The 26,817-nt window shown below is 35.6% G+C and overlaps 1 protein-coding gene across 1 annotated transcript in view; it reads right to left on the bottom strand.

Annotated features, from left to right (window-relative positions):
• Positions 1-22,665, bottom strand: part of LRRIQ1 (leucine-rich repeats and IQ motif containing 1) — a gene marked incomplete at its 3' end in the record, with an annotated part of 86,862 nt that extends 64,197 nt beyond the window's left edge. The window contains exons 1-12 of the mRNA XM_010155366.1: positions 22,537-22,665; positions 21,388-21,499; positions 20,246-20,340; positions 18,960-19,065; positions 18,029-18,258; positions 16,200-16,274; positions 14,806-16,002; positions 14,298-14,450; positions 12,009-12,159; positions 7,085-7,278; positions 6,164-6,291; positions 34-107 (exon numbers count right to left, since the gene is read on the bottom strand). Coding sequence (XP_010153668.1) covers positions 34-107; positions 6,164-6,291; positions 7,085-7,278; positions 12,009-12,159; positions 14,298-14,450; positions 14,806-16,002; positions 16,200-16,274; positions 18,029-18,258; positions 18,960-19,065; positions 20,246-20,340; positions 21,388-21,499; positions 22,537-22,665 — 2,644 coding nt within the window. The remainder of the gene's footprint in view (positions 1-33; positions 108-6,163; positions 6,292-7,084; positions 7,279-12,008; positions 12,160-14,297; positions 14,451-14,805; positions 16,003-16,199; positions 16,275-18,028; positions 18,259-18,959; positions 19,066-20,245; positions 20,341-21,387; positions 21,500-22,536) is intronic.
• Positions 22,666-26,817: the final 4,152 nt, after the last annotated feature.

Genomic DNA, 26,817 nt, shown 5'->3' with positions numbered 1-26,817 from the left:
TTGTGTTTTTTTTTTTTTTTAAACACAACTCACCTGACAAGCAGTTATTTTTGATATCCAGTTTTTCCAAAGATACAAATGAATTTAAAGGCACAAGCTCAGTTAATCTAAAAACAAAACAGAAGAGGTGGGATTTTTTTTTTAATTAAATAACAGAAGTTCACAAACCAGAATCCTTTATAGTCATGCCAACTTATTTACATAAGAAAATACTCACTTAGCTATCCAAGGTGCTAGAACTAATTACTGACATTTTAACTTGAAAGCATTTCTTCTCAGTAGCTCAGTTTTAAATATTCACTCATTAATGTTTTGTTTTATCTTGTAAATATTTCATTCTGTTTCTTGGATTTAGTGCTGAGGATCTGAAGTCTTGTAAAATACACACAAGTAAATCAGCTTTTCTTTAGGCACCATAACTACAATGAAACCAACAGAAGGCCCTAATTCTGGAGACAAAATAAATCAGCTTTTCCTCTTTCCTCTTCCTTTATTTCTCATTGCTTTTGTTTCTCTTCTCCATGCAACGTTTTACTTCCTAGATCCCAAGACTAACTCAATCATTGTCACAGTTGTATTTCTTAACAGGTCAAGGCTGCACTGTCCTGTAATATATTTTTTGTGCTGTCTCTGTCTTCCTGCTTCTGTAAGACAACGTCAAATAGTTCCCTATTATACAGAGAGTTATGGAATTGCTCTTCTTACATACCAAAGCTTTTCTTGTGCTATAAGGCAGCAAAGAAGTAGTAAAGCCATGATAAAATTCTTAGCTGTAGTACTATCTAATTAAATGTTGTAGTAAACATAAGGAAAATGAGCTGACATTCACCCGTATGAAGGATTTCAGACTGCAAGATGTGTATTATCACTACTATTGAAACATTAGTGTCCAGTATTATTCAAGTTTTTATTTACAAACTTGCATGGGTGCAATGGAGTGTTGAATGGTTTGGCCAGCAGTCAGGCTATTTCCAAATATTACCTTTCAGATTAAAAAGTGTATTTTGTTTTCTGTTAAATAAGAGACAGGAAAACTTTGAATTATGATGCAAAAAACCCCAGTCTTCAACTAAAAGTAAAATGTTATGTATAAGCACATACTAAATCAATTCTATCCTAAAAAAAAAAAAAAACCAAAACAAAAAACAAAACACATTTAGGTAACTTGTTTCACCCCTCTAAGGACAAGGCCACCATCTGACTGATAATTTTCATGGAAAGCAGTACTTTGAGGGTTATAGTGCCTTTGAAAGAATTCTTATGATCAGAAATATGATCATGCAAAAACCCAAAACCCACTCACTCCACAAACTTAGAAGTGGTCAGAGCCAAAAATTTTTATTTGTTGCTGAAATGTGTGACCATATTGTGTTTCCAGCACAGGCATTACAGCTGAAAATCAGAGTTGGATAGAATTCTAATACAAAAAATCTGGATCAGATGTTATTTGTAGATTCTTTAATCTTACTTTAAAATTTGACCATATGCAAAACAGAAAAAACTCCAAAACTTTGCACTTTCAGTTGACAAGTATTTTTGCATGACAAAACACTTTGATACTAAATTCAGAGAAACATATAAAGCTAATTGAGTATGTGTCACTATACTTCCATTTCTTTCTCAAACCACATTGTAAAATTGCCCTGGTTTCAGTCCTACTTAGTTCTATTACCTCTCTGACAGTTTTCCATTGAAACAAATAAATATGAAGTAGTATTAACTCTAAAAAGTATTAAGCCTTATACATAGATCTGTATATAGTACTGCAAGTATCAGCATTTTTGGATCTCATGACCAGTCAATCTTACATAAATGTATTTCACGTTTGTAACAATTAACATTATTGATATTAGTGGCTAACAGTATGGCTGCAAAGACTGAAAAATTAAGATTCAGATTACAGATTCACATATTCAGAAATATCCAGGAAAATAATCATCGTGCTTTGTACAAGGGATGGAAGATAATGCAATATTTTTTATTTATAGTGAGTGAGTTCTCTGGATCTTTATCAGTATATGCTGTGGTGAATTAGAAATTGTCTACTGGACTATCTTTGCCTGCCTGTTGGCATTATGAGAGTTAAAACATTTCCTCCGTCATTCTATATCTTTTCCCTTTAGTGACATTCTTTGTTAATTCTTTTCCTAAGAAAATTCAAACCAGAAAGACAAAGGACATTACTGAAAACTTAATACTACTTGACCTTGTCACATTAGCCCTGGGCATAAGAGAGAGATAAATTACAAAGAAGACACAAAACTAAAAGATATTCACAAAAAAGCAAGCTATAGCTTCCTCTTTCTGCTCCCATTTAAGGCTGTAGCAGGACAGGACACAGATAGCCACCGAAACTCTGTCAGAAAACAAGATTTAAGAGACCAGAATAGTAGCAAGTAGGCATCAGAGAAAATGAAGATTGCTTTTCTGAACACAAATAGCAGTTACTGCTTTAGAATTGTCCAAATACTGCTGTGCACTGCTTTTTCACAGAAAAGTTATCATTGATGTTAACGATAGGTTAACACGAAAGAGGGGAAAATAATTAAAAATAAATTTATATTAATCTAGATGTTTAGGTTTGTATTTGTTTTTCATTTTTTAAAAATTAAAATATTTTAGTTGGCAATAGTCAAATTTATAAGTAGTAATCAAGTATAATATAGAAAATCTGTCAGATAGCCACTTGTTTCTTCAATACTCTAGTAGGCAGTACTTCAGCTGTACTGCCGATGGTGCCACATACTTAGATATAAACTTGTCACTAGCAAAGAATTGCTCAAAGTATGGCATTGGTAAGGATGGGATGGGGAAAACCACTATACATAAGTGTAGTTCTTTCATGACTAACTTATTTCAACATCCAATGACATTTAGATTTATTATGACAATTCTGAAAAAAGTGGTCAAATTGATGAGTTCAATTCTTACATCTGACAAGTTAGGTTAAAAATTTAGCATATATTTAAGTAGGGAGAACAATATGTACTAAGAGAGAATTGAGCTGAATTTTTAGCATTCAATTATAAGGCAATCTATTCTATTCTATTCTAAGCCTTTCAGGATTACATCTAGTTACAAAAGCATGGGGGCAGCACGGGTTCACGAAGAATTTGATCCTGGCCAAACCAGTTTCCCTCCCCCAAAAAAGAAATTCTTGGATATGACTGCATTTTTTAAAAATACTAATTTTTTATCTAGCACTCTCAGGTTATCTTAATGAAAAACAAAAGATAACAAAACAAAAAAAAAACTTTGCCATATTAAAACAGATTTCAAGAGGGCTATTTATGTGCATTTTGAAGTAGTGAGGGGGGGCAGTGAAAGTAATGGCTACTGAAGAGCAGGTTGATTTAGTGTCTCACTGTAAAACTTCTAAATGAAAAAGACATTAACAAGTAAGGTACATCATTAAGGGGGATTACATGTAAATATAAACACCACTTGAACTCTTAACACATTATATGTATTAAGTTTTGTCCCAGAGGCAAAGTTTTTCTCTCCTACTCCTAAATCCTTCTTCACAAGAGAAGCAAAAAGAAAACGTGCCTTTTTTAAACTAACAACAGTGTGTTCTTCATCTGCTATAAAATACAGCACAGATCTTCACAGTCCCAGTTCTGCAGTAACCAAGTGAAGAGGGTATTCATCATTGACTTTGGTCAACTGCACGTTGATGAAGTATATGCTGTGCCTGAGAAAGTCACAATCAAATACTTAATGAAAGCACTTGTGGTGAAATAGGTGCCATTTTTATATTTGAAAGAGTTAATCACTACTTGTTATAATTTCTTGTTGCTAGGTTGTGTGTTTAAAACAATTAATTTTGAGTTTTCTCTTTGACAGTTTCTGTTTTATGATACAGACAAAGCATCTCAGGAATAAAAAAATCCTGTAAATTATTATAAGAATTTACTTTCCACAGTACTTCACTTTAAGCAGGAATAGAGATTCACAGCCTTACCATTATATGGGCTTCCTGAAATCAGTAAAAAGGAAATGGCACTCAATGCACACTTGAAAAAAATTCACAAAATTGCACTAGCTGTGGGATAAAAGTAAAGAAACAGCTTTTCTTTCAACAGCTTACTGCATTACATTCACTGTTTCTATAGAACATTGAGTTACGTATGCTATAGCACACACATATGGAGTTGCTTATAAGCGTACATAAAGTGAGTGTAACAGAACAGGCTACTGAAATACCAGGAATTTTGAGGCTTTTAATATCATTTAAGGCTATCTTCTCCTGTTTATCACAAAGATTTAAGTTATAGATACATCAAGGAAAGAAAGGGTATTGTTTGGGGAGGAGGCATGTATTTATTTTTAGCACATCCAGGTTGCTGATGAAAAAATATGTGCTTTCTCCCAGTCCAGCAGAAGAAAGCTAGCGGACCAAACACTGCATCTCAGCTTAGCCACTAGAAACCAGAATAAGAACTACAACGGACATTAAAAACTAAGACTGTGGGATAGGTGAGTGACATAAGGTTCATCTACACGGCCAGTTCAGCACAGCACAACCTACATCCAGAGGCTCCGTTCAAGCTATGCCTGAGGCTGTACTCCTAAGTTTGTTCTCTCCCTAGCAAGCATATGAGGTCTTCAAGCAGTTTTGCAAATTTTTAATACACACAGCATAGATACACCTTACCAAAAAACAAACCAGAGGAAGAGGAGGAAACTACAAGAAGATAGAGCCACATTTCTGTGTGTTCCACAAAAAGCTGAACAGGACAAGAAAAAAGAAATAAAAGCAATGACCATTAATTAAATCAATATGTGTGATTCAGAATCTGACACTTAACAAATAATGCTCTTGTTAATCACAGACAGGAAACACTTTCTCCAAACTCCAGAGGAATTAATAAAAGAACAAATAAAACCCCTAAAAGCCCAGCAATTTGAAGATTAGATTCTGTAAACACAGCTATGTGCTATATTTACATCCCTGAGTTTATGTGCATACTACTTTATCAGAGATGATATGAAAAAAATCAAAGTCGTATAAAATATAGGTTGTATATGCTCAGATCTTATTAATTTTCCATGAAGGATCTTCCTTATAATAATAGGACTCAGTCTTACAGACTCAGACTTTTCTCCCACAGGATCCCAGCTGCTGTTGACTCTGCTGAAGTAAATGTCATGTAGGATGGGATTCATCTCTTCAGATGTAGACACCTATATATGAGCTGGTCACTCTGACTTTGTTAATAGTCAGTGAAGATGAAGAGGCACTTGTAGGGTATGATTAGCCTCAAAGCCAACAGGTAAAAATGACACACAAATCATACTCTAAAAGCACCTCCTCTTCACTAACAGGGAAGTGATTAATTAGTTCAGAGTGTATATACTGTATAGTGTGTGTAATGGTATATTGTATTTGTTTAGCCGACATCAATCTTGTTCAGTGCTAAATGGTCACAGTATAGAAAAAGAAATAATTTATACTAATTTAAAATTAATTTTATTAATAATAATTTGTAAATTATAATAATTATTCCTTATGTTTTAGCAGAATTTAAATTGAGAAAAAGAGGGTGGGGAAATAAAAATTTTGATTCCGGAATATATCTGGTCATTCTAACTACAGATGTACAGGTTAACTGTGCATGATCTAGTTTTATGCTGCTTGTGTTGATCCTTCTTTATGACTTTATACCTTTCAAACTGAACCATGAGAATGCAAGATTAAAGGAAATATACTTGTTTTGCAGGGTGTTAACATATGTACGTAAAATAAAAAAATTCTCATTTGTCCTTTTTAACTCTAGTAGTTGCACTTAACATGGCCTTCAAAGTCTGTTTTGAATAAGCTAGCTGTGAAATATGAAGTTTGACAGACATACTCTAGAAACAATTGCTGAAGAAAGGAAGAAAAAAAAGAAACACCATGGTTTTAATAATGCCACTGCTGAAAAATTATTTTCATATAAGATCTAATGTAAAAAATTACTTCTCATAGCTAATGGTGTTTCAGATTTTCTTAGCTAAAAGGCAGCCAATGTTATTCCTTGTCAACCACATATTTCCAAAGAATATGGAGAAAAAAATAGTGATTTTGTAACCATACTGAGAATTATACTTTTAAGATAAGTGTTATGTTAATAAATTCCTCTGTATCAGTTTTGTAAGTGGAAGAATGTTTCTTGCTTACCTGTTTTGCGACAGCAAAAGAATCTGCAATAGAGGCAACCAATACAAAGAAAGCATTCTCATATCAGAAATGCTATTATCATCCAAATATAGTTCTCTTAGGAGAATGTGATTTTCCAGTCTTGGAAGCTAAATAGAAAAGGGATGGTTATTTAAAATGAATATAAATTAGAGGAAAAAAATATGGAATGCTTACTAGATGCTTTTCATAAATCGTTACTAAATACAAGCAAAAACCATGTTTTGGATATATATAGCATTACTTTATTATGTACATACCAGTTGTCACACATAATATTTATGTATCAGGTGGTACATATTTTTTAATATCTTCTACCTAGTCTGAATAGTCAATATACATTAAAAAAGTCAGGATCCCAAAACCCACAGTTTTACTCTTTTAGTCATGCTGTTGTTTGCGGCTTATTCACAATGATTTCCCCCTCCCAAATTCGTAAGAGAAACATCGTCAGTAAATAAGGCTAAATAAGCGTACAGTTAGCTAACTACTTTCCTATTTTAAATGCTGCAGCACAAACTTCAGCTTTTGGAGGATTGGCATACATCAAATCAGCCTGAACTGTTACTCACACATAATGATAATAATATTTTGTTACATTTTAAACAAAGAATGAGCATCAGATAATACAAACTGAAGACAAGATGCTATAAACAAGGGAGGAAAATATAATTTCTGAAGGGCCAATTTTTCAAGGACTTAGGAGCAAGAAAACACATAACTACAAGCCATTTGTATCTTTAAAAAAAATCTCCCTCTAATGGGGGCGGGGGGGGGAGGGGGAAGCCTACCTAAGCGCATGGAACATCCCACAGCAAAAAAAGAGCACATGATAAACATTCTGAAAAATATGACTGTTAACAAAGATGTATGCACTACAGCCTCTGAATTCAAAGCTTTTACCTCCTGGAGGTTATTGCCTTGCAACTTCAGAATTTGAAGTAGGCCACAATTCTCAATGCCTTCAACTAGTGTGAGATGATTAAAAGAGCAGTCTAGGTGAATGAGAGTAGATGCCTCACAAAGGCCTTTTGTGCTGATTAACTGATTATGGTCCACAATTAATTGCTGAAGATTTCTCAATGACTCCAGACCACCTGAAAATTAAACATATTATTTCATTATAGCTTAATTCAGCTAAAAACTTATTGGTTTTCAAGTACTAAGAAAACTCTGAGATTTCAATATAAACATTATCTATAGTAACAATTAACATTAGTCCTGTATAAGGTTTAAAAAGAATTACTGTATTTTGACCCTATCAGATATACAATGCACACAGCAAATTTCTGATCCTGTTAACCAAGCAATAATAACCGTTCATAACTCCTTCAGCACTTGTGTTGGAACAGAACATTCTTTTAGTGATAAACTATACATACTATGCTTTAATCACTTTATAACTGCTACTCAAAACCTATGGCTGTTGGCATTTCACAGAGCCCATCTTAATTACCTCTTAGAATGGAAACGGTACTTATGTTCAAAAAACTTTCTTTGGTCTTACACATGTTCTACGATGGCACTGATGTGTCTGACATTCTGTATCTCTGTAATAAAACTCCTTCTGAAGGGACGCTCTTTATAAAACATATCTAAAATATGGAATTTCTGAATTTACTTTCTTTTCATGTATTCTTCATAGGATTATTTGAGGTAATACTACGTTTCATGTTTATCTCACCCAAAACTCCCTGAGTGCCCAAAAGGAAGTTGGGCAAGTTTAACAGAGGTGAATGTCTTTTTGATTGTCTTCCGAGAATAAACTGGATGATGAGATGAGAGACGAGTTTGCACCAGAGATTATTGAGAAGACAGAAGAGGAAATCAAAAAGAAAATTAATGATAAGGAGAAAACAGAAGTAAAAACTTAAATGCCAAAACTAGCCATATATTTCAAAAACCCATTCAAATATAGGCCTTTGAATCATAGTAATTTAAAATGGAAAACACCTAAAAAAGTGGAAATAACACAGTTGCCTGATATTAAAGAGATATAATCCTAAATCTAAACCAAATGTCCCATACTGTAACTTCAAAACCGTGCTTTAAGAAATAAATATACAAGCCTTTAATTATTCTGAAAGAATTTCAGACATGCCCGTGACATACTGTCCTGACTGCAGTATCCTGGACTGTATTTTCTTCTACGGTTGAATAAAAATAAAAAAGGAACCAGCGCCATCTAGTGGTCTCAAAACAATTTCGTTTCAGACTTCAAATTAATAGCTCCCAAGACTTCCTCACAAGGGCAGTCCTTAGATTTCCACTTTTAAATTATCAGCATAGCAGTACTGGAAACTTTAAAAGCACTGAAATAGTCTGTAATGGGACAGAGAGGAGAGACTGCACACATAGTAAGAAATAGTAAGGAGTTAATACAGGATCTGGAAGTTTCGTATTCTGCATGCGGCACAAAGCACCTTTTTTACATCTCCTTCTCCTCATCTGTCTTGTTTAATTAGACCAAATGTGATTCGGAACAGACACACCACACTTACAATGGGCTCACAATTTATTCTGGAACTATCAAATGCAGTCCAACAGAAACATGCAAAAGAGAATATAATGTCATACGAACAGATGGTATTTTAATGTTTCTTCTGCACACATGCGAAATTAACAATAAGCAGGAAAGTCTTCTGCGCGTTTCCAGAAGATATTGTCTTATTACATACAATGCAACCAACAGCTATAGCAGTATATGGGAAAATGCATACTGTTGAAAAACGTACGGTTTCAACAAAATTTGTGGAGAATCTTTATACAAGTAGCTCTTAGCAATTTGCAAAACACTGCCGGAGTCCGTTAGCTATCTAACTCCGTCTTAGCTATCAATGCAGTTCTTAAGTGATTTCTGTGTGTCACAGATGAATGGTAAGAGAGTAGCAAAAACCGACAGTAAACATGAAGATGAAAAAAACACAAAAAAACACCCAGCCCAAACCCAAAAGGTGTCTGGTTAAAAAAAAAAAACAACCACCCTCTATATGCTTTCTTAAAAAGAGTAGGTCCAAAGAAGCATTTATGACAATCCCCAGTTATGCAATGCTATTCTTAGCACTGCCTTTAGCCAACACAGTATGGCAATACAGACACCCTACAGAAGCGTATTCTACTTTTTGTGTAAGGAAATGTTTAAGTAAAGCTTTCATCTTTCAAATACAAACATATGCACTGAACTTCAGTGTAGTACTGACACAATTACTTAATTTATGATCATGCATTCTTAAGTGGAAAAACATAATTGAGACATATTTCTCATACTTTTGCTGTTATTTTTAAGGGTTTACTGGCAACACAAAGTTTTCGGCTACTGATGCTATATTTCAATGAGAGGAGAAAAAAAGAAAAAAGAAATCATAGTATGCTTGAAGTTTCCTAAAATAAGTTAACAGAAGTATTATAAACATAAATAAGCCTTACTTCTTAGGAAAAACCTTTGTTAAAGCTGAATGAATACATTCCATTGCACAGTACTGCAACTTCCAAAACTGCCAAGGGACATCCTGCAAGATTTACAGATGGGAGGGACACATTAACTTCCTAAAACCCATAAATCCATTTCTGTGTATTCTACAACCAATATGTTACTGTATTAAATAAATCCTGCATTATGCATCTGTTTTAACCAGACATCCTCAAAGCAGTTTTGGAGAGGAGAAAGTCAGATTTCAAGCTGATTTTTGTGAACATTTATTTACCCACTCAAGTTCACTAGAGACTTGGCAAACACAGCAGCACACTGCACAACTTGGCCTGTATAAAGATACTACATTCCACACAGATGCCACATTCCTAAGTGTCATTCGCTAATACAAAGTCATTCTTGCAGACATTTTTATCAGAGGAGATAGAACTGAATAAGAATCTTATCCAGCATTATTGTCCACAGGGATATAGATGAAGCTTCTTTAACCAGTTTATTTGTTTCTCATTAGGGTACTGATTGCTTTTATAGTAAATATTGATATTACAAGGCCTTTATTCTCAGGTATTATAAACTCTGTTCACAAATACTAACATTCCAAATTTGCACATATTAGCCAAAAATATTAAAAATATCAACATTAAACCCTCTAAACCTACAGATTTTTTTTTAAGCTTTCCTGTTTGCTATTCCCTAGTTATTTATCATGAAATGGCATTATCCATGTTTATACTGTTATAGTATTTTTTTTTTTTAAACAGTGGAAACCATATCTTTATATAAATATCTTAGGTGAATTTGTTTCATCTACCAGCTTAATAATTGTTTTATATTAGTTTCCTCCTTTCCAGCAGGACAATAAAATATGTCCACATACTTTAAAGAAAATTAAAAGTCTAAATCAAGACAAATAAAATCAAAATCCCCATACCTCCTTTCTGTTCTATGCTCTGCAGTCTTTCCAAGTGACATCTTTAGATTTAGCACAGACTAAGAGTACAACTAGAAAGTCAGGTTTTCAAGTTTCATGTTTCAACTTTTACAAAATTAATTATTTCATCACATGCATTTTTTTTCTTGATCATAAGATTTTATTTCAATGGACAAGTTGCTGAAGATTCATCTGTGTTAAGACAGTAATACTGAAGTTATATAGGCAGCTGCATTTTGGTGGCCTTTACAAATTTCACAGTATGTCATGCACCAAAATCCAAGTCCTTAGGGTATGAGGAGGCTGTTCAATCTAGTTCTGTTCAATCTGCTGTGCTTTCTTCTTGAAGAAAATTTGCTACTTTCAAGCCTTGAGAACTCCCTTTCAAGTAATGATCTGGCAATTTACTACTACCTTTTCTCCACTGTTAGTTTTGCTTTTGAGAGATGACTAATAGTCTTTCCTCCATACATCATTCTAAAACCAAAAAAAAGCCACCTCCACTTACATACAGCAAAGCTCTTATTTTCACTGCACTACACATTTCTGACCTTTTGTCAGTAGAAAAGACTCTGGATTCTGATTATATCTATACCAAATCTTGGTAACACAAGGCTCACAATGAAATTTTTTAGGCTTGCCAGATGCTGAGACACAATATCTAACCCTTAGGCATTTTTCAGTCCAAGTGTCAGTATAAGCAGAGAGGCAAACACTTGTTCACTACATGAAATATTCCTGGATGGCCAACAGAAAACATTTATCTCCTGGCAGAAAGATCTTATCTCATGATTCATCTGTTGAGTGGTCTGACTGGGTGCATGTAAACTCTGTTTGACTGCATGCTAACAGCACTTGTTAGCTGTTTGTTGTTGGACCTAAGAATATAGCAAACTGCCTTTGTAAATCTAACAGGGGTTGGCACATCTGCTGTGCCTACAAGATTTGTGTGGCTTTACCTAAGACTTGTTCTTTTTTCCAGCTTTGAAGCAATGAGCAGCAATGAAGCGCCAAAGTGGAAAGGGAATACAGTAGTTTGGAGACAGAACGGGCAGTATTTTAGTAGAAAGAGAAGCCTGTTAGCATAGTTTACAGACTAAGACAGATAATGCAATTTCTATATAACTACATACTGTAGCAGTCAGGAACATATTGGGATACTCTGCAGTTGCAAGGCTAGGCTTTATATTAATAGTTTCTGTAGATAAACTGAACTCAGGCTACTCACATACTCCAGTGGAGTTAATGCAAGTTATATGACCTGACAGATGGAATACATGGCAGTACTTAAGCCATTCTACCAATGTGTAATTGAGTATACTTTAAAATGCAGGTCTGTTCTGTTTCCTCATTCTCCTGAGGCTTAGCAGCTGGTTGGCTCTGAATCCAAGGGAAGTATAACTCTGAATATAAACAGCAAAAACATTGTTACACAAATTGTAATAATTTTTCATTAATTTTCTTACCAAGTCGAGTGATTCTATTGTAGGAAAGCTCAAGATTTTGGAGATTTACACAGCCATCTAAGCCACAAACTGATGAAAGATGGTTCTTACTGAGAATCAGAATACAGAGATTTTTGAAATTTTCACAGTCGATTATCTGAATGTTGTTTTCCTGCAAAAAAGGAAAATGAAAATATTAAATTATCTGAAGTGAAATAGCAGAATTAAGTGTAAAAATATGGTAGATTGTCATAATTGCTTATTTTTATCCTGAAATTCTAGCTAGGAGTAAGGGCATCTTTATTTTTTCCATTAGGAAAATAATTTGAAGAGTCATAGAAACTGCCTTTTGTGTCCTGCTGGGATAGAACAAAAATAGATCTCTAATTTCATTCTGGTTCTGAAAACACCCAGAAGTTGAAACAAAAGTATAAGAAGTTAAGGACAGAGAGGTCTTTTCCATATATGCTTTCCTGGCTTCCCAAATCTTGGGAGACTGAACTAAAAACTGCATAGAAACCATCATATTTACTAGATGCTAATGAAGACAGCTATGACTTTGCTGGAATCCTATTTACTAATAGTGAAAAATCTGTATTTAGAGGTATTTTGATCACAAATATTAACACTGTTCTCAGACAATGTTCTTCACCCAAGAGATCTTGTCTCATAACATCCTCCTCCTCAGACCATTTTACTAATGCTTCCTTGGGTTTTTATTTGACTATTTGCTGCCCTTGCTGTTTTCTTCTGTGGTTTTTTTTTTTTTCCTGCATATGCTCAAACAAACCTAACTTAAATTCCCTGACTTTGTAACAAACTGTTTAAGCCAAAGAGTATAATTCCTATTGTAGAATTCACATGCTGACTAGATTGAGGTGCTACCTTCAGCTGCAGAGAGAGATGGGTACAGGTTTCCTTAGCCCTTTCAGCGGACCAGCAGAGAACTGGTATGGTGTAAGTGTTAGCTTTTGTATCAACAGAAATGAAGGGCAATATCAAGTAGGAATGAATGTCCAAAGGAAACAGAGGACGCTGCTTTAGGTATATGAGAAATACCTATGAAACAACCTTGGACTATTTCAACTGTCACAAAAGAGCCTGTTTCCTCATTAATGTTGAAAGGAAGACAGCTGCCACATAAACTAGCAAAGCAAAAGTATAAAGTATTATTATTAACAATATATATATAGTTAATAAAAAGTGCACAAAAGTATATCTAAGAGTCTTCTCCTTAACTAAATTACCCTGACATATCCCAGTGAGGCCCTGCATATTATTTAAAGCATAATGTTTGAAAATAAACATAATTTAAAAACCCACAACCCCCGAACTGTTTTGAAAGAGACAATATTTGATCTAAAAAAATACACAGATAAATACCAATCTTAGTAAGACTGGCAGCTTACATATATATTATGCCCTTATACTGACACTTTGCTCTTGTAATTTGAGGTACCCAAAATTATCAAATCCCAAAAGTTATGTTGCAAAGCTCTAATGACTAGACAGACAACACTCTTTTAATTGTAATTATTATCAGCTCTCTTCACTAAATTTCATTAAAAACCCCAAACCCAATAAAAGCCCCATACTTTGGAAAGAACACCAGTTACTGGTCAAGCAGAAACATTCAAGATTTCTACAAATAAGAAGGGCACAGTAACTATCTTGTGAATGGTGTTGTTAAAACACTTGAAATAAAAAATATGAACAGAGTAGTTTCAGGTAAATTGTCAAGTCCTCGAACTAAGAAGCATCACAGAGCAAAATGTTTTCTTTATATGTTAAATTTACAAGGCCATGTAAGACACACTGCAGTTGCAAGTGCCAAGACATTATGCCTCTAGTGTTACTCACTATACTGTTCCTTGAGCATATATATGAATAATTTTAACTAATATTCAAGGTGTATATTGCAAAGGACTCTTCCTTCTACCTACTCCTTTTTAAGCTGAGCAATTGTTACGGTGAACAGCAACTGCCCACTCGTGAATCAGAGAGATTGAGGTAACAAAGATCTATCACTGTTCCATACTAGTTCTAGTCCTAGAGCGATACTATCCTGCACTTTGCTTAGTATAGCTTAATTCAATTGCAGGATGTTGCTTTAGTACAATGCAAATTGTTACATGCTGTGCAAATCTGCTGCTATAACTTCGTTCACATTTGGGAATATTTTGTTGATACTCCTATGCTCTTAAGGCACAAAAGTTTCTATATTCAGTTGGACACAACTGCATAACAACCTAGGTAGCAAAACTGGCAGTTCTCTCTGGGTTATAGTAAAGAATCTGTTATGCTTGGTACCTCCACATTGATATACTTTAGGTCTTTGCAGCTGCTTAGTCCTTCCAACGCAACTAGTCCACAGCGCCTCAGAGTCAAAACTTGAAGATTTGAACACTCAGATAATGTTGAGAGGCTGCAAGCTGGCAAATCCTCGAGTGTAAGTGTTGTGACCTACACATATTTATTGAGAAATAAAAGTAATTGAACATTCATTGTACAACGTCACATGATGGTTATTTTCTCAAAAAAGAGACCAAAACTACATTCTATGAACACTTTAGAAAATGCAACCAACTAATGTTAATCTTTTCATGCAGAAAAGGATGGCAATGATGGGTTTGATTCATCAAATGGGAGAAGTTATTATGAAAACAGTCTGTTCGACTTTAACGTCTGAGATCTATATCCTTCTCAATAATCATCTCCTCCTCCAAAAGAGCATTCTGCTGACATACCAAATTTAAGGGAAAAAAAATTAAGTGGTGTTACAGCTTCCTACTTAATTGGTAATCTTCTGTATAGTTACCTGCTGCGGAGTATTCCAAGGGCCACTGTGAATTATCTTTTGTGTAATTAATGGAGGCATCGTGTTAACTGAACTTTTCTTACATCTCTTTTTTATAGTTCCTTGCTTTCTTTGGTGTTCTTCATATATTTTAGACCAAGATTTACATGTGTTCATCCAGTTTATTCTCTTCTTTTCAATATCATCAGGAAGAATTAGTCTACTGGAACACTCAGCTACATCTGGAATTCTGTCCCAGGTCTCTCTGACTTCCTCATTAGCATCTTCCATTAGAAACACAGTTTTCTTCATTGTTTCAAACTGAGAATATTGATCTTTGACTTCTCTATTACTAGCATTTGCCTGAACATTTGTTGGATTGCTGCACATATTGTTTCCCTTATTTTCTACCCTATCATTAGCTCCAAAATTAACAGATTCATCCTTTGAAGTATGACTATTAAGATCTTTATTAAGATCTCTAGCTTGTGAGTAATTTTCTTCTACATGTGTTACTGAATTAATATATATGTTCTCATTATTTACTTGAGAAGAGTGTTCCTTCTCAGACACTAGCTTATTTGGCGTTGGTGTCAAATTTCTTTCTGCTGGAATCAACCAATTATTTGTTTCATACATCATTTCAGCCTGTTTTTCTTCTACTTGCTTATTTAGTTCCTTCACTTCTCTTATTACTTTCGTGTTTTCTGTCTGCTTATCCTTTCTTATGTTTCCTTTGTTGTTTTCTTCACTTTCACTCATCACAGCTTTTGCTCTTTTTTCTCCCGGTTTTCTCTGTTCTTTTCTTAATTGCAGCTGCTCTTCTATTTCAAGTCTCAAGCTTTCTTTCTTTTTCTCATATTCTTCATGCCTTCTCACTTGTTCCAAATATTCCTGTCTTTCAAGTTCCTCTCGTCTCTTTTCTTCCTCTTCCTTCTTTTGCCTATTTTCTTCCATTCGCCTCTTCATTTTTTCCTCTTTTTCTTTCATTTCTTTCTCTATTTCTTCTAGCATTTTCTTCTTCTTTTTTATTTCATGTTTCCATTCTTTTAAGATGGGAGCATATGTTTTATGGACTAAAAATGATTTGAATTTAGCTTGTATTTTCACAGCTGCTGTGTTCCGCTGTTCTGCCAGGTGTTGTCTTTCTTTTGCTCTCTGCTCTTCCAAGGCCTTTTTCTCCTCTTCCATTTGCAACTGCAGCTTCATGATCAATTCCTAGGCCAAAACAATTAGGACAGACTTCAACCACTTTTAAAATAGGACAGGAGGTGTTTTCCACGCACCTAAATATGCACATGTTTAGCATTAACAAACAGAACCTGGTGTATTAAGTGTTCTAGAATAACACTTATTCTCAAGTATATGATAGTAACCTCACAGTCTCTTGACAAAAGCTCATTGTACAACCTTACCTCATGATGCATCATTTTGTCTCTCCAAGCTTTCTTTTCTTTCTGTAGCTCATCTTCTATTGCAATTTGGCGTTTCTACACAACAAATTAATTTAAATTAATATTGTACAAAACCTGGAACATCACAAAACGCCCTCTGTCTAATCTCCCCCATCTTCTTGATTTTTGAAAGGTCCATTTTTCCAAATGCCTGAATGAGGATCAAAATAAACAACTGGACGCTTGGGTTGGTATTGCAGCTTTGGTCATGCATACCCTAATAGAGTCAGCATCTTAGGACTGACCCAACCAATTGTCACCTTCCTCTCCAAATTCGCTGTGCTACTATTGAAGATTAAAACTATGCTTATGCAACAACCATTCAAAGTACAGGTAAATAATAGAAACACAACAGAAACAAAGACTCTGAAAGTAGCATGAACAGTCCCCCTTTCTCTCAAGCAGTCAATTTTCTCTCTATTTGCAAATAAACAGCATTTCCCTCCTTGCCTAACATATTTTCAAGCAGAAAAAACCACCGAATGATCTGGAATTACATCTGGCTGCAAATTAGCAGACAGTAAGTACCTAAAAACCAGACGCTGCTCCAGAACCACGTAATTCCTGGTGGAACCAAGATAAATCAGTATCAGCCAAATCAAATACACAGCAGGATATGGAGGAACCAGTATAAACAAACTAGCCCATCCAACTTGAAACATAAAGTCTCCCAGATGCCTAAGCACTGTTTTTCATGCATGCTCAGAAGCATGCTGTTCAGACAATGGGAGACTAGATGTCTAGATCCTTCTGTAATGGAGGAAGTTATGTCTCCATCTCTCACCTCCAAAAAGAGTGTGCTAGCAACAGCACTACCCAAGTGTCTAAATGGGGACATGCCCCACCTTGTCTAGAGAAAGAAAACCATTCTACATCCAAAAAAGATTTGTGTCACTGAAGAGCAGAGAAGCCTAATCAATTTGGAGTCCTGTTGAAAGGGAGCTATATCAGACACTGAACTAGCCTTCACAGATCAAAGGTCTTTTCACTTATTAAGCCTTTCCTTAATTTTGGTGACTTAAATTACCTTGCTGAGACAGAGGCCCACCTCTTCAGAAAGCTACAGTTAGTTAACTGAAAATGCAGTGTTAATGTGTCTCTCAATATTTAGGCTAAACAATAAAATATTGATGCCCCACAAGCACAGTGTCTGAGGGTTACTTTACTTCACATTCTTATGCTCTTTTGTGGAGAGGTGTCAAATTTTATCCTTCACTATGCATCATGTACTATAGCAAAACACAGCTAGATAATCTGAGAATGCAACTAGTCAACATGTGGAGTCAGGTTCTGTTTTGGTAGAACTCAGTAGATGAAACCTGAATCAGTTTCCCAGATACAGGTGAGAAAAGGGAGTATTGTAATTTTTACCTAGATGAAGCACAGCATCAGCATTTCTGAAGTGAATTATTTTGGTTCAGATTACTTCACCAATGATTTTTCATCTGAATGTGAAATTGTGGTGGGAGGTCCAAAGTAAGTATTTCTCATTAAGGCACAGTCTCGGTTTTTCATTTAGCACAACTCTCATTTCCAGTACTGTGGCTGGTGTCATAATATAAAAATCTAGTATGGGCAAAGCCTAAAGTATAATTTAACATTTAGCATAGCAAATTCATTCACTGTTGATCAAAGCAGTAAACATGTAAAACCCAATGGACTGTACTTAAATTTGTCTTACAACTCACTTCAGTACCAGAAGTATATAGAGTTTAGGGCAGCCCCACAGTTTAGGATAGTACTCTTTTTCACATTATATTTTGAATTCAGATTGGCTTATCATTAATTACCTTATGAAGAAGCTCTAGCTTCATTCTTTCAGCCTCAAATTCCTCCAGACGCTGCACCCTTCTTGCATCTTCCTCTTCATTCTGTTTCTCCTGAGCTTCCCTCTCAGCCTTCCACTTTTTCCTCTTCTCATCTTCAAGAACCTTTTGACTTTTCTCCCACTGCTCAAGTTCTTGTCTACACTTTTCTTCTACTTCACGGTGAGTAAATTCTATGCTCATTTCAACATCAGCTATAAATTTGTAGTCAAGCAAACATTTAATTTCCTAATAAGCATTGAGGGACATTAAACAGTTTTAAAGTATTAAAAAAAAAAAAAAGGATTGTGGGCTGATACAGCCAGCAATATATATCCCCAAAATAATCAGAACTACAACTCTAATCTTTTCTCTCAGGGATATCTTATTATCATGATGTACACTTACTGACTCAGCTACAATCATGCTTATTCTACCAATGTATATTTCAAGATTACACTTTGGCTTCAGGATGAATGCCTTCTGTGGCTATCAGCAAGGGTTTTATAACTGATGCACTCCACCTCAAAACATGCAAAGGCCATGGCAAAGGGAAATGTTCCTACCCTATTTAACTACAAAAAATGAAAGAAGCTGTGGCCAAAGCACAACCTGCTTAGTGCCTCCTATCTGGCTTCCATTAGTATTCATAGTTATTTAAATAATTTTTGGGTAGTATTTCTTTAAACAAATTTCTATTGAGACATTAAAGACTAGGATAATTTTGTGATCTTGAAATGCAGTAAAAACACAGGCATTTGCTCATGTCCAATTCATGACGTATCAAAATCTATTGCATACTGTAACAGGGAATTCTTTTAAAAAAATGTTATTGTACTCATGAAAACAGAAGAGCCGGAAATAGTGATATGACACTAGAGATCAACTCAACCAAATGACTAATTTGCTTGCTTACCTGTAAAAAAATGCTCATCAGTGACCACTTCATCACTGGTGGACTGACTGTTACAACCAGGTGTTGTAGCAATCTGCAAGTCTTCATTTTCAATTTCAAATAGTACCTAATATAGTTTAATATTGTCATTAAGAAACAAAATTTGAAAACAGAAATAACATTTTCCAGAACAAAGATAAGCTTTTCATCATATGACAAGTACAGTAATACCAAACTTACTACTGACTGGAATCCTTAGACATTGAATAATGCAAACATACCACTCAAAATATTATTTACTAGAGTAATAAATATTGGAGTGTTTTCCAATATACATATAAGAAAAAATAGAGGAAGTTTTTATTTTACATTTTGACAAGAAAAAAAATGGATGTTGTGCATTTGGGATTTGTTTTACTTTCCTTGGAACTAAGCTCCATATACATTAATACTGTTACGCACATAGGAGAAGAACCAGTTACAGAGTAAATTTTTAAGATGTCCATTTTGAAATAATACTACAGACACAAAGACTGCCATATTTATTTCATTGTTCTTTATTGGCAAGAAGTAGTCTATTCCTGCTCATTTATCATCTGTTCATCACATGCTTGGGGCATATATTAATATTTGTAATGCAGCTGAAGTCATATAAAGTAATTGTGCTGTTCTAAACAATTGTCTTCCGAGAACAAAAAATCATGTTTGCAAAAGTTCTGACTAATAAGAGCCAGGCGACAAATTAAAAGTGATTAAATTAAACACAGGTTTATGCTTTCTAAGAACTTCAGGAAGTTCTTCAGTCAAATCCTAGGAAAATAAAAAGGAACCCATGTTCATTACTCTTGATTTGTCTCTGAAAGTTACAGACATTATGATGTTTACATTTTCTCTAAAATAATGGAATATATTAGGAGCAAGAATAATAGTAGCACGTCCTCCTCATCATCATAAAAAGAGTAAGATTAGAGAAGTTTAAAAGTGTTATCATACTACCGAGATAATATTCTGCAAGTAATTAACAATAAAGAATTATTCAGTTTTGTTTAATTTTGTTGATTTTTGTGCTCAGCGTCTCAACTACTGATACAGAGAATTTATTCCAAATTTAAAAATTATAGACAGCTGATGTCTCAGTTCTAAAGAACAGCATATACAAACTCATCTTAATACCTTATGGATAGTCTGACAAAGCCAAAACCAAACACACCTATAGGTCTCCTTAGGAGACCAACAAAGCAAGTGTAAGTTACTTAGATTACTTAATAGAATGTTCATCAACATAAATATTGTTTAAATAAAGATACCCTTTTATTAAATTGTTCTGGATCTTCATTATATTCAGAAGCCAATTCTGCCAAGTAATCTGAAGCATGGCAAGAAACGACTCCAGAAATGTTACCTAAAGAATAAATAAATACGTAATTTTTTACACAGAGAAAATCCCTTACCAGTACTCAGTTCTGCCCTATGCTGCTTAGCTACTAAATTTTTAACTCTTTAAACTAAAACACAGATTTTTTTTTTTTCCTTTAAAACTCTTACATCCCCCTCCCCCAAATTTTACTTAAATATATCTGGGAGTCACTTATCTACATTAAAAGCCACAAATATGTCTAACTGGAAGACACACAATGATATTGTAAGAATCCAGTGATAGCAAATATGAAAGAGAATTCCATAGCACAGAACACAGGAGAACATTTTCTGTGTAGAAAAATACAGTAGAACTTGTTTCACATAGGTCAAAACCTTACAAAGAGCTACAAAAATAAAGAAATAGAATATGTGTCCAGTACAAAAAAGAAGGATAAAAAGAAACCTTCTTCAAATATCAAAATGTATAGACAATATTGAAATTTTGTTCACAAAGCCTGTTACACTAAATGAGTGTGAAACCCAAGATGATGAGAAAACCTAGAATGCAACAGACAATGCCAGTTCTCTGGCACATAAACCATGAGCTTGCCTTCAGCCACACAGCTGACACAGCAATATTGTTCCCAATTACAAGGTCATGTTTCCAATTACAAGGTCATTTCATTTAATGCTAGCTTGGATATTTCTAGACAGACTTTAAACATATCTTATGGGGTTCAGTTGTATCTGAACTCTTAACTCCAGCTCCTAGTGCCTTCATTTTAGATTCTCATGAAGAACCTGACCTAGGTCCTGTTTCAGAGAATGATCCTGACACTTGTCTTGGTCTATGGTTTGGCATCAGACGAATTTTTAGAAAAATTTGATTCATATTCAGATGTTAATCCTAGAAGACAGTATTTGCATGGTTTTATTCCTAGAGATTTTCAGCATGCATTCAGAAGCTGATGCAATAGGTTTCAACTGCTTGCTCTACTTAAAAGTTTGCATTGGTTTACTGATGATTATTAGTCTAACTTCCACTGGCAATACAAGGTGCATAAATATTTTAACTGTGATCCCTGCTTACTTGTACTTTCTTCATCGTCTAAGCCTTGCAGTATAAGCTTTTCAGCATCTTGATTTCTGCTCTTTATAAAGTTTAAATAGGAGACAACTGATTCTGGCAAGTCATCTGAAATCTAGAAAAACACGACGTTAGATAAATTCTACATTCTCATCTCACAGCCATGACCAGAGGTAAATACTTGACATGCAAGAATACAAACTTATTTCGGTTTCACCTATAAAGAACTGATGGAGATTTAGTAGCAATTGCTACCAAAATTGTTCCCAATTCCTACACTCTTCTCATTGTCTTATCACCCACTGAACAATTAATAACTAGAATGTAATTAAAAATGAGTGTTAAATTTTGATTTGAACACATTTTAGAAATGCATCTTCCACTGTCTTCAGAAACATGTTGCAATTAACATTTTCTTTTTAATTAGAAAGAAATTAGAAAAAGGTTAAAAGAAAAATTAATAAATACAGGATCTTTTTCTTAGAAGTGTTCAGACTCTTTAAAAAATAAACTAATTTGAAATTTACTAATGTTTTAAGTATGCACATAAATCAGATGCTTTACTACATAGATACTTGCTATTCAGAAGACTGTCTTTTACTGCAAGGATTTGGGAAAATGGACTGCCTTCTCTCAGATGTGTGAATTGCAGTAAACATTGCTGGCATTCAGCATGTGAATGAATAATTATTTATTGCTGACGCCTTTGCGTCATATCAAACACATTTATGGTCACACATGACCAGTATCATCTACTCTAGTATCCTACAGGGTAATCCTTTTGCTGTGAGTCTGAAAGATGAAAATAACTGAAAATACAGATTTAAATGAAAAATCAATGGCATATTCATCCATATTTAATCTACCTCACTAGCTTGAATAAAATCTTCCAGCTTCAGAGGATTCTAAACTAAATTATTATCTATGAGTCTGATTTTCTCACTTAAGCAGAATGCTGATATTCATATCTTTTATTGCCTTGTAACCATTGCAGGTTACATTTTTTCATGAAGCAATACTGATGAGACTATTTTTCAGAAAAACCCTCAGGTTAGATATGTCAAGAAAAGGTTCATTCATCAGGTAGGCTTTCCAATGCTCGTACTGCTTTCAAGTAGGAATAGAAAGAGTTTTAGCCCATTGAATACTTACTGTCCCACTGTTGCTTAAAGCTTCGTCTGATACATCTGTGTCAGGATCATCTGCTTCAAAGGAAGAGACACTGATTCTGCTTAGTTCAATTCCTACTTCTTTTTCAATTCGTTCAATGTCTTCTGACATTCTGCTTCATGCAGTGCCTTATCTGCTTTCAAAGCTACACAAAGAAAGTATTAACTTTCAGCACTGCATAAACCAAAATAAAGAGGATGTGTATTTAGCATAAGTTTATTCAGATGTATTTATTGAACAGTTGGCTTAAAACATGGAAAGGAACAGTATGTTCTGAACACCTCACTCCATACCAACAAGCAAAAACTAAGAAAAATGATAGATTGTGATAAGAGAATCCCCATCAGTCTACCCCTCTAAATTTTGCATGTGTTGCCAAATTTGAATATTAAAATCCTCTGAGTGGTCTCTACACCTTCTGGACAGTATTAGTGCTACAACCTAAACCTCACAAGAGATTTTTTCCACCCCTAATAGCTGCAAATGAAAAAAAAAAAAGGCAGCTTCAAACAACAAATATATATTATCAGTTATAAAATAAGCCTAAGAATCCAGAGAGAAGTCGATGAATTTGTAATGATACAGAAGAAGCAGTGAGAAATCCACATAGGTACAAGACTTGTAGATGGATCCAGGCAGGAGACGAAGGGGTCCCTCGACATCCCTCCCTCCCTCCCTCCCTCCCTCCCTCGCAAGTCACACCCCTCTCCTCATCCCCTAGCCCCAGTTAGGGGACAAGGGAGGCAGCCCAGACCCAGTCCATTGGAGGCAGCCAGCAGCTCCTCGTCCCTCGCCATCTCCTGGAACAAGAGAAGGGACATGCTTAGCGCATCTCAGCCTTTAAGGCGCGAAGTAGCTCCTCGCTGAGACAAACTACTCCTCCTGCCCGCCCACGGCCGTTTCCCGAAAAAGGCGGAGCCTCCTCTTTGCATGCTGGGAGCTGTAGTCCGCCCCTCGCGGCACCCACAGCCCTCCGGTCTCCGCGATCCCTGTAGCTACTCACTTCTCCTTCAGCCGAGCTCCTGCCGGAGCCCTCGCCTTCCTGACCACCTCCGGAGACCGACTGCCCCTCCACGCTGAAATCCCGTAGCCCCCAACCGCCCCCGGTCAGGCCCTTCGCAGGCACGACGAGAGCCCCGGCACCGCGCTAGTAAACGGCGAGCGTCACCACAGCAACGAGAAACAGCGGCTCGGACGGCGAGCGGGAGGATCCAAACTTCGCCAGCGGTTGGCGTTTGGTGCTGGCGGGGAGGGGGGTGGCACCCCTTGGGAGGCGGCTGCGTCGCGGTGGTCAGCGTGGCACAAAGCATCTCGCAGCCCTTTATACCTATTCATTATATATTTATTTATTTACCCACTTATTTATTTATTTAAAAAATGTACTGTAATTTAGCACGGCGAGCGGGAGGATCCAAACTTCGCCAGCGGTTGGCGTTTGGTGCTGGCGGGGAGGGGGGTGGCACCCCTTGGGAGGCGGCTGCGTCGCGGTGGTCAGCGTGGCACAAAGCATCTCGCAGCCCTTTATACCTATTCATTATATATTTATTTATTTACCCACTTATTTATTTATTTAAAAAATGTACTGTAATTTAGCCCGTCATGGCTTTTCTGGGGGTTACAGGGAGGCTTGTCAGCCCAGCACACCCTGCCGCTTGCAGTGTGGGCAGGAAACGAAAAACAATAGTTAAAAGGAAGAAAAATAATAAAAAGAAAGATACATAGAAATTATTTGAATGCTGGAACTCCATACAGTTCAGTCTGGCAAAAGTGATGCCACAAAGAGGCTGCAGACAGCATAATTTTAGTATGTGACAGTATTTATAGGGATAGCATGTCTCTATGAAGTCTGATTAGGAATACCAAGGTGCACAGACAGATGCAAGGAAAATAAGAGCTGAAAGGTAAAGACACGTTTTACATAGGAAAAGAGGACTTTTGTGAGCAGTGACAAGGATAGTAGGTTTTTTTCACATCTCCTACCATCTTGAAAATAAACTGAGTACATTTGTCGTAGACTTATGACAGTTGACGGCAAAATACTGGGTACAAGGGCAACTGTTTAACATTTTCTCAGGGGTGTTACAAGTAAGTAACACATTTACATCTTAAAACAATGGAAACACAGCCATTTGAAATCCACCCTGCCACGTCTCCTACTTCACAGAATCCTGTAACCAGTGAACTTTTCAGCATGGTCAAGTCTTCAAGCACTGAGTTGATCATAAACTTGATACTTGTTTTGTAATGCCTGTTACACTGTGATCATGGTGACTGAAGACTATGGGCACTGTGTCATGCACTTAGCAAACAACTTTGCCAATAAAAGGAACAGGAACATAGTTACAGGAAACTGCCTGTAACCAGGAAATCAGGGCAGATCAACAGAAGAAAACTGAGTTGAAAGGATGTGGTTAAGTTAGAATTCAGAAAAAAACATATCATTTTGAGACTGTGCTCTTTAAGGTAGGACAGAAATATTCAGAGCTGGTAAGGATTTTCTTGTGAAGTAACAATGTATCATAAAATGTGCATCATTTTATAAAAATAATTTTTCTATGTTTCAGATATATAATTTAAGACAAACTGAATTATTATAATAATAACTGTTATTAAAATAGATCAAAATAAAGCATTGAAAATGCATAGTTATTACAACAGAACTATTAGCAGATGCCAATTTTCAAGTGAAATATGTAACCACTCACGGTTTTTTACTAGAACAATGCATTGCACCACTATTTTAATGTGTTCTGGTTTTGAAAATTCTGATGAAGTTTAATTGGTCCTAAAAGTGGTGGATCTTCTTCAGGGAAAGTGCAAAACCAGTTATCTAATGCAGTCCATAAGTTTACGTGGTGCATTATTTATCCAAATCCACTGCAGACCTAGTTTGAGAAGATTATAGCTTTCTTCATTTTGCAATTCAGCAACCAACGTTTTGTAATTCAGGCAAGGAGGATCTTGACAGGGCAGACAAAGCCTGTGTTTGCTGAATCTATTCCTCTAATCAACAAATTTGATACATATGTAGCACATGTTTTGTATGTAAAATAAGTTGTTAATGCAAGATATTTTTTGACCACAGAAGCTTCATCTTTGTCATTTTTCTGTTTTACAAATAACAGAAGACATCACTTTGTACTGTAATCAATTTGTAGTAATTCTGAGAGAACACAAGAACAATTCCTTTCAAACATGTCCCTTTGCATTAGAAAATGCTTTCTGAAGAGTATGCCTATGCTGGTTATGTTCATGTGTCTGTGCATGTTTGTGTGCCTGCCTGCTTTACACATGAGATGTGTAGGACAACTGCAGTCAGCTGCCATTCCAGAAACCATTCTCTGACACTGCCCTGGGACTCCTTTCAGCTTGTAACACAAAGCCAGGCAGACCAAAATACCAGAGTATTTTTACAGAAGAGGTGAACAGGTGAAAGGGAACATGAGTTGGGAAACAAATGTATGAATTTCACTCTGCAAAAATCTTGATAGGCCCATAAGATATGGTATCCCATAATGGTAAGAATGATATATAAAAAATAAGTCTTGCCTCAGAGAGTTTGCAGTGCTAGGGGTCTTTCCTACTGAAATATGCTAAATTACACTCAAGACATGAATGCCCATGTGACTTCACTGTGGTTCCGTACAGGTTCACAGAGGTGAGACAGATGTTACTCAGGTTCTAACACACACTTTGTGTGTATTTCATGGGCAGTTAATGGGCAGGGTCTCTGCTGGCCCTTCCATTGACTGGGCGGCCACTTGTTATGGATGACCGATTAAGTGCACCTCTTGATGTAGTTTCTTTTGAAAGGAATTAAACTTTACACATTCTGTTGCATTCTGCAACAAGAAACAGAAGAAAAAATGTAAGTGGGAGTGACTGGGAGATTCGCTGCAAAAGTGTAAAGCTCTGGAGTTTAACACAAGACAGTTGGTAGTACCATTTGACAGCTTTCATGACTTTGCTAGAACTGTGTGCTGGATCACAATGAATTCATTAGGCTGAATCTTCTATTTTCAACAAAAATTGAATCAGGTCATGTAGACAAAGGAGAGCTTATATCTTTACTATGGTTCTACCACTTAATTTCATCTGGTGTCCTTAATAATGAGTTATGTAAGTGTATTGAAGAATATAAGGACAAGTGTATGCCAGGCTATGTAACTCTTGTCATGTCTGCAATATAAATCTTCCTACATACATGCTGCCTCCAAATGTCTTTAGTAGTTAAGAAAAAGAAAAAACTAAAAAAAGAAATAC

The sequence above is a fragment of the Eurypyga helias genome, unplaced genomic scaffold (assembly GCF_000690775.1).
Source record: "Eurypyga helias isolate BGI_N326 unplaced genomic scaffold, ASM69077v1 scaffold22027, whole genome shotgun sequence".
NCBI classification, from domain to species: domain Eukaryota; kingdom Metazoa; phylum Chordata; class Aves; order Eurypygiformes; family Eurypygidae; genus Eurypyga; species Eurypyga helias.
This window is presented reverse-complemented; position numbering and strand designations above follow the sequence as displayed.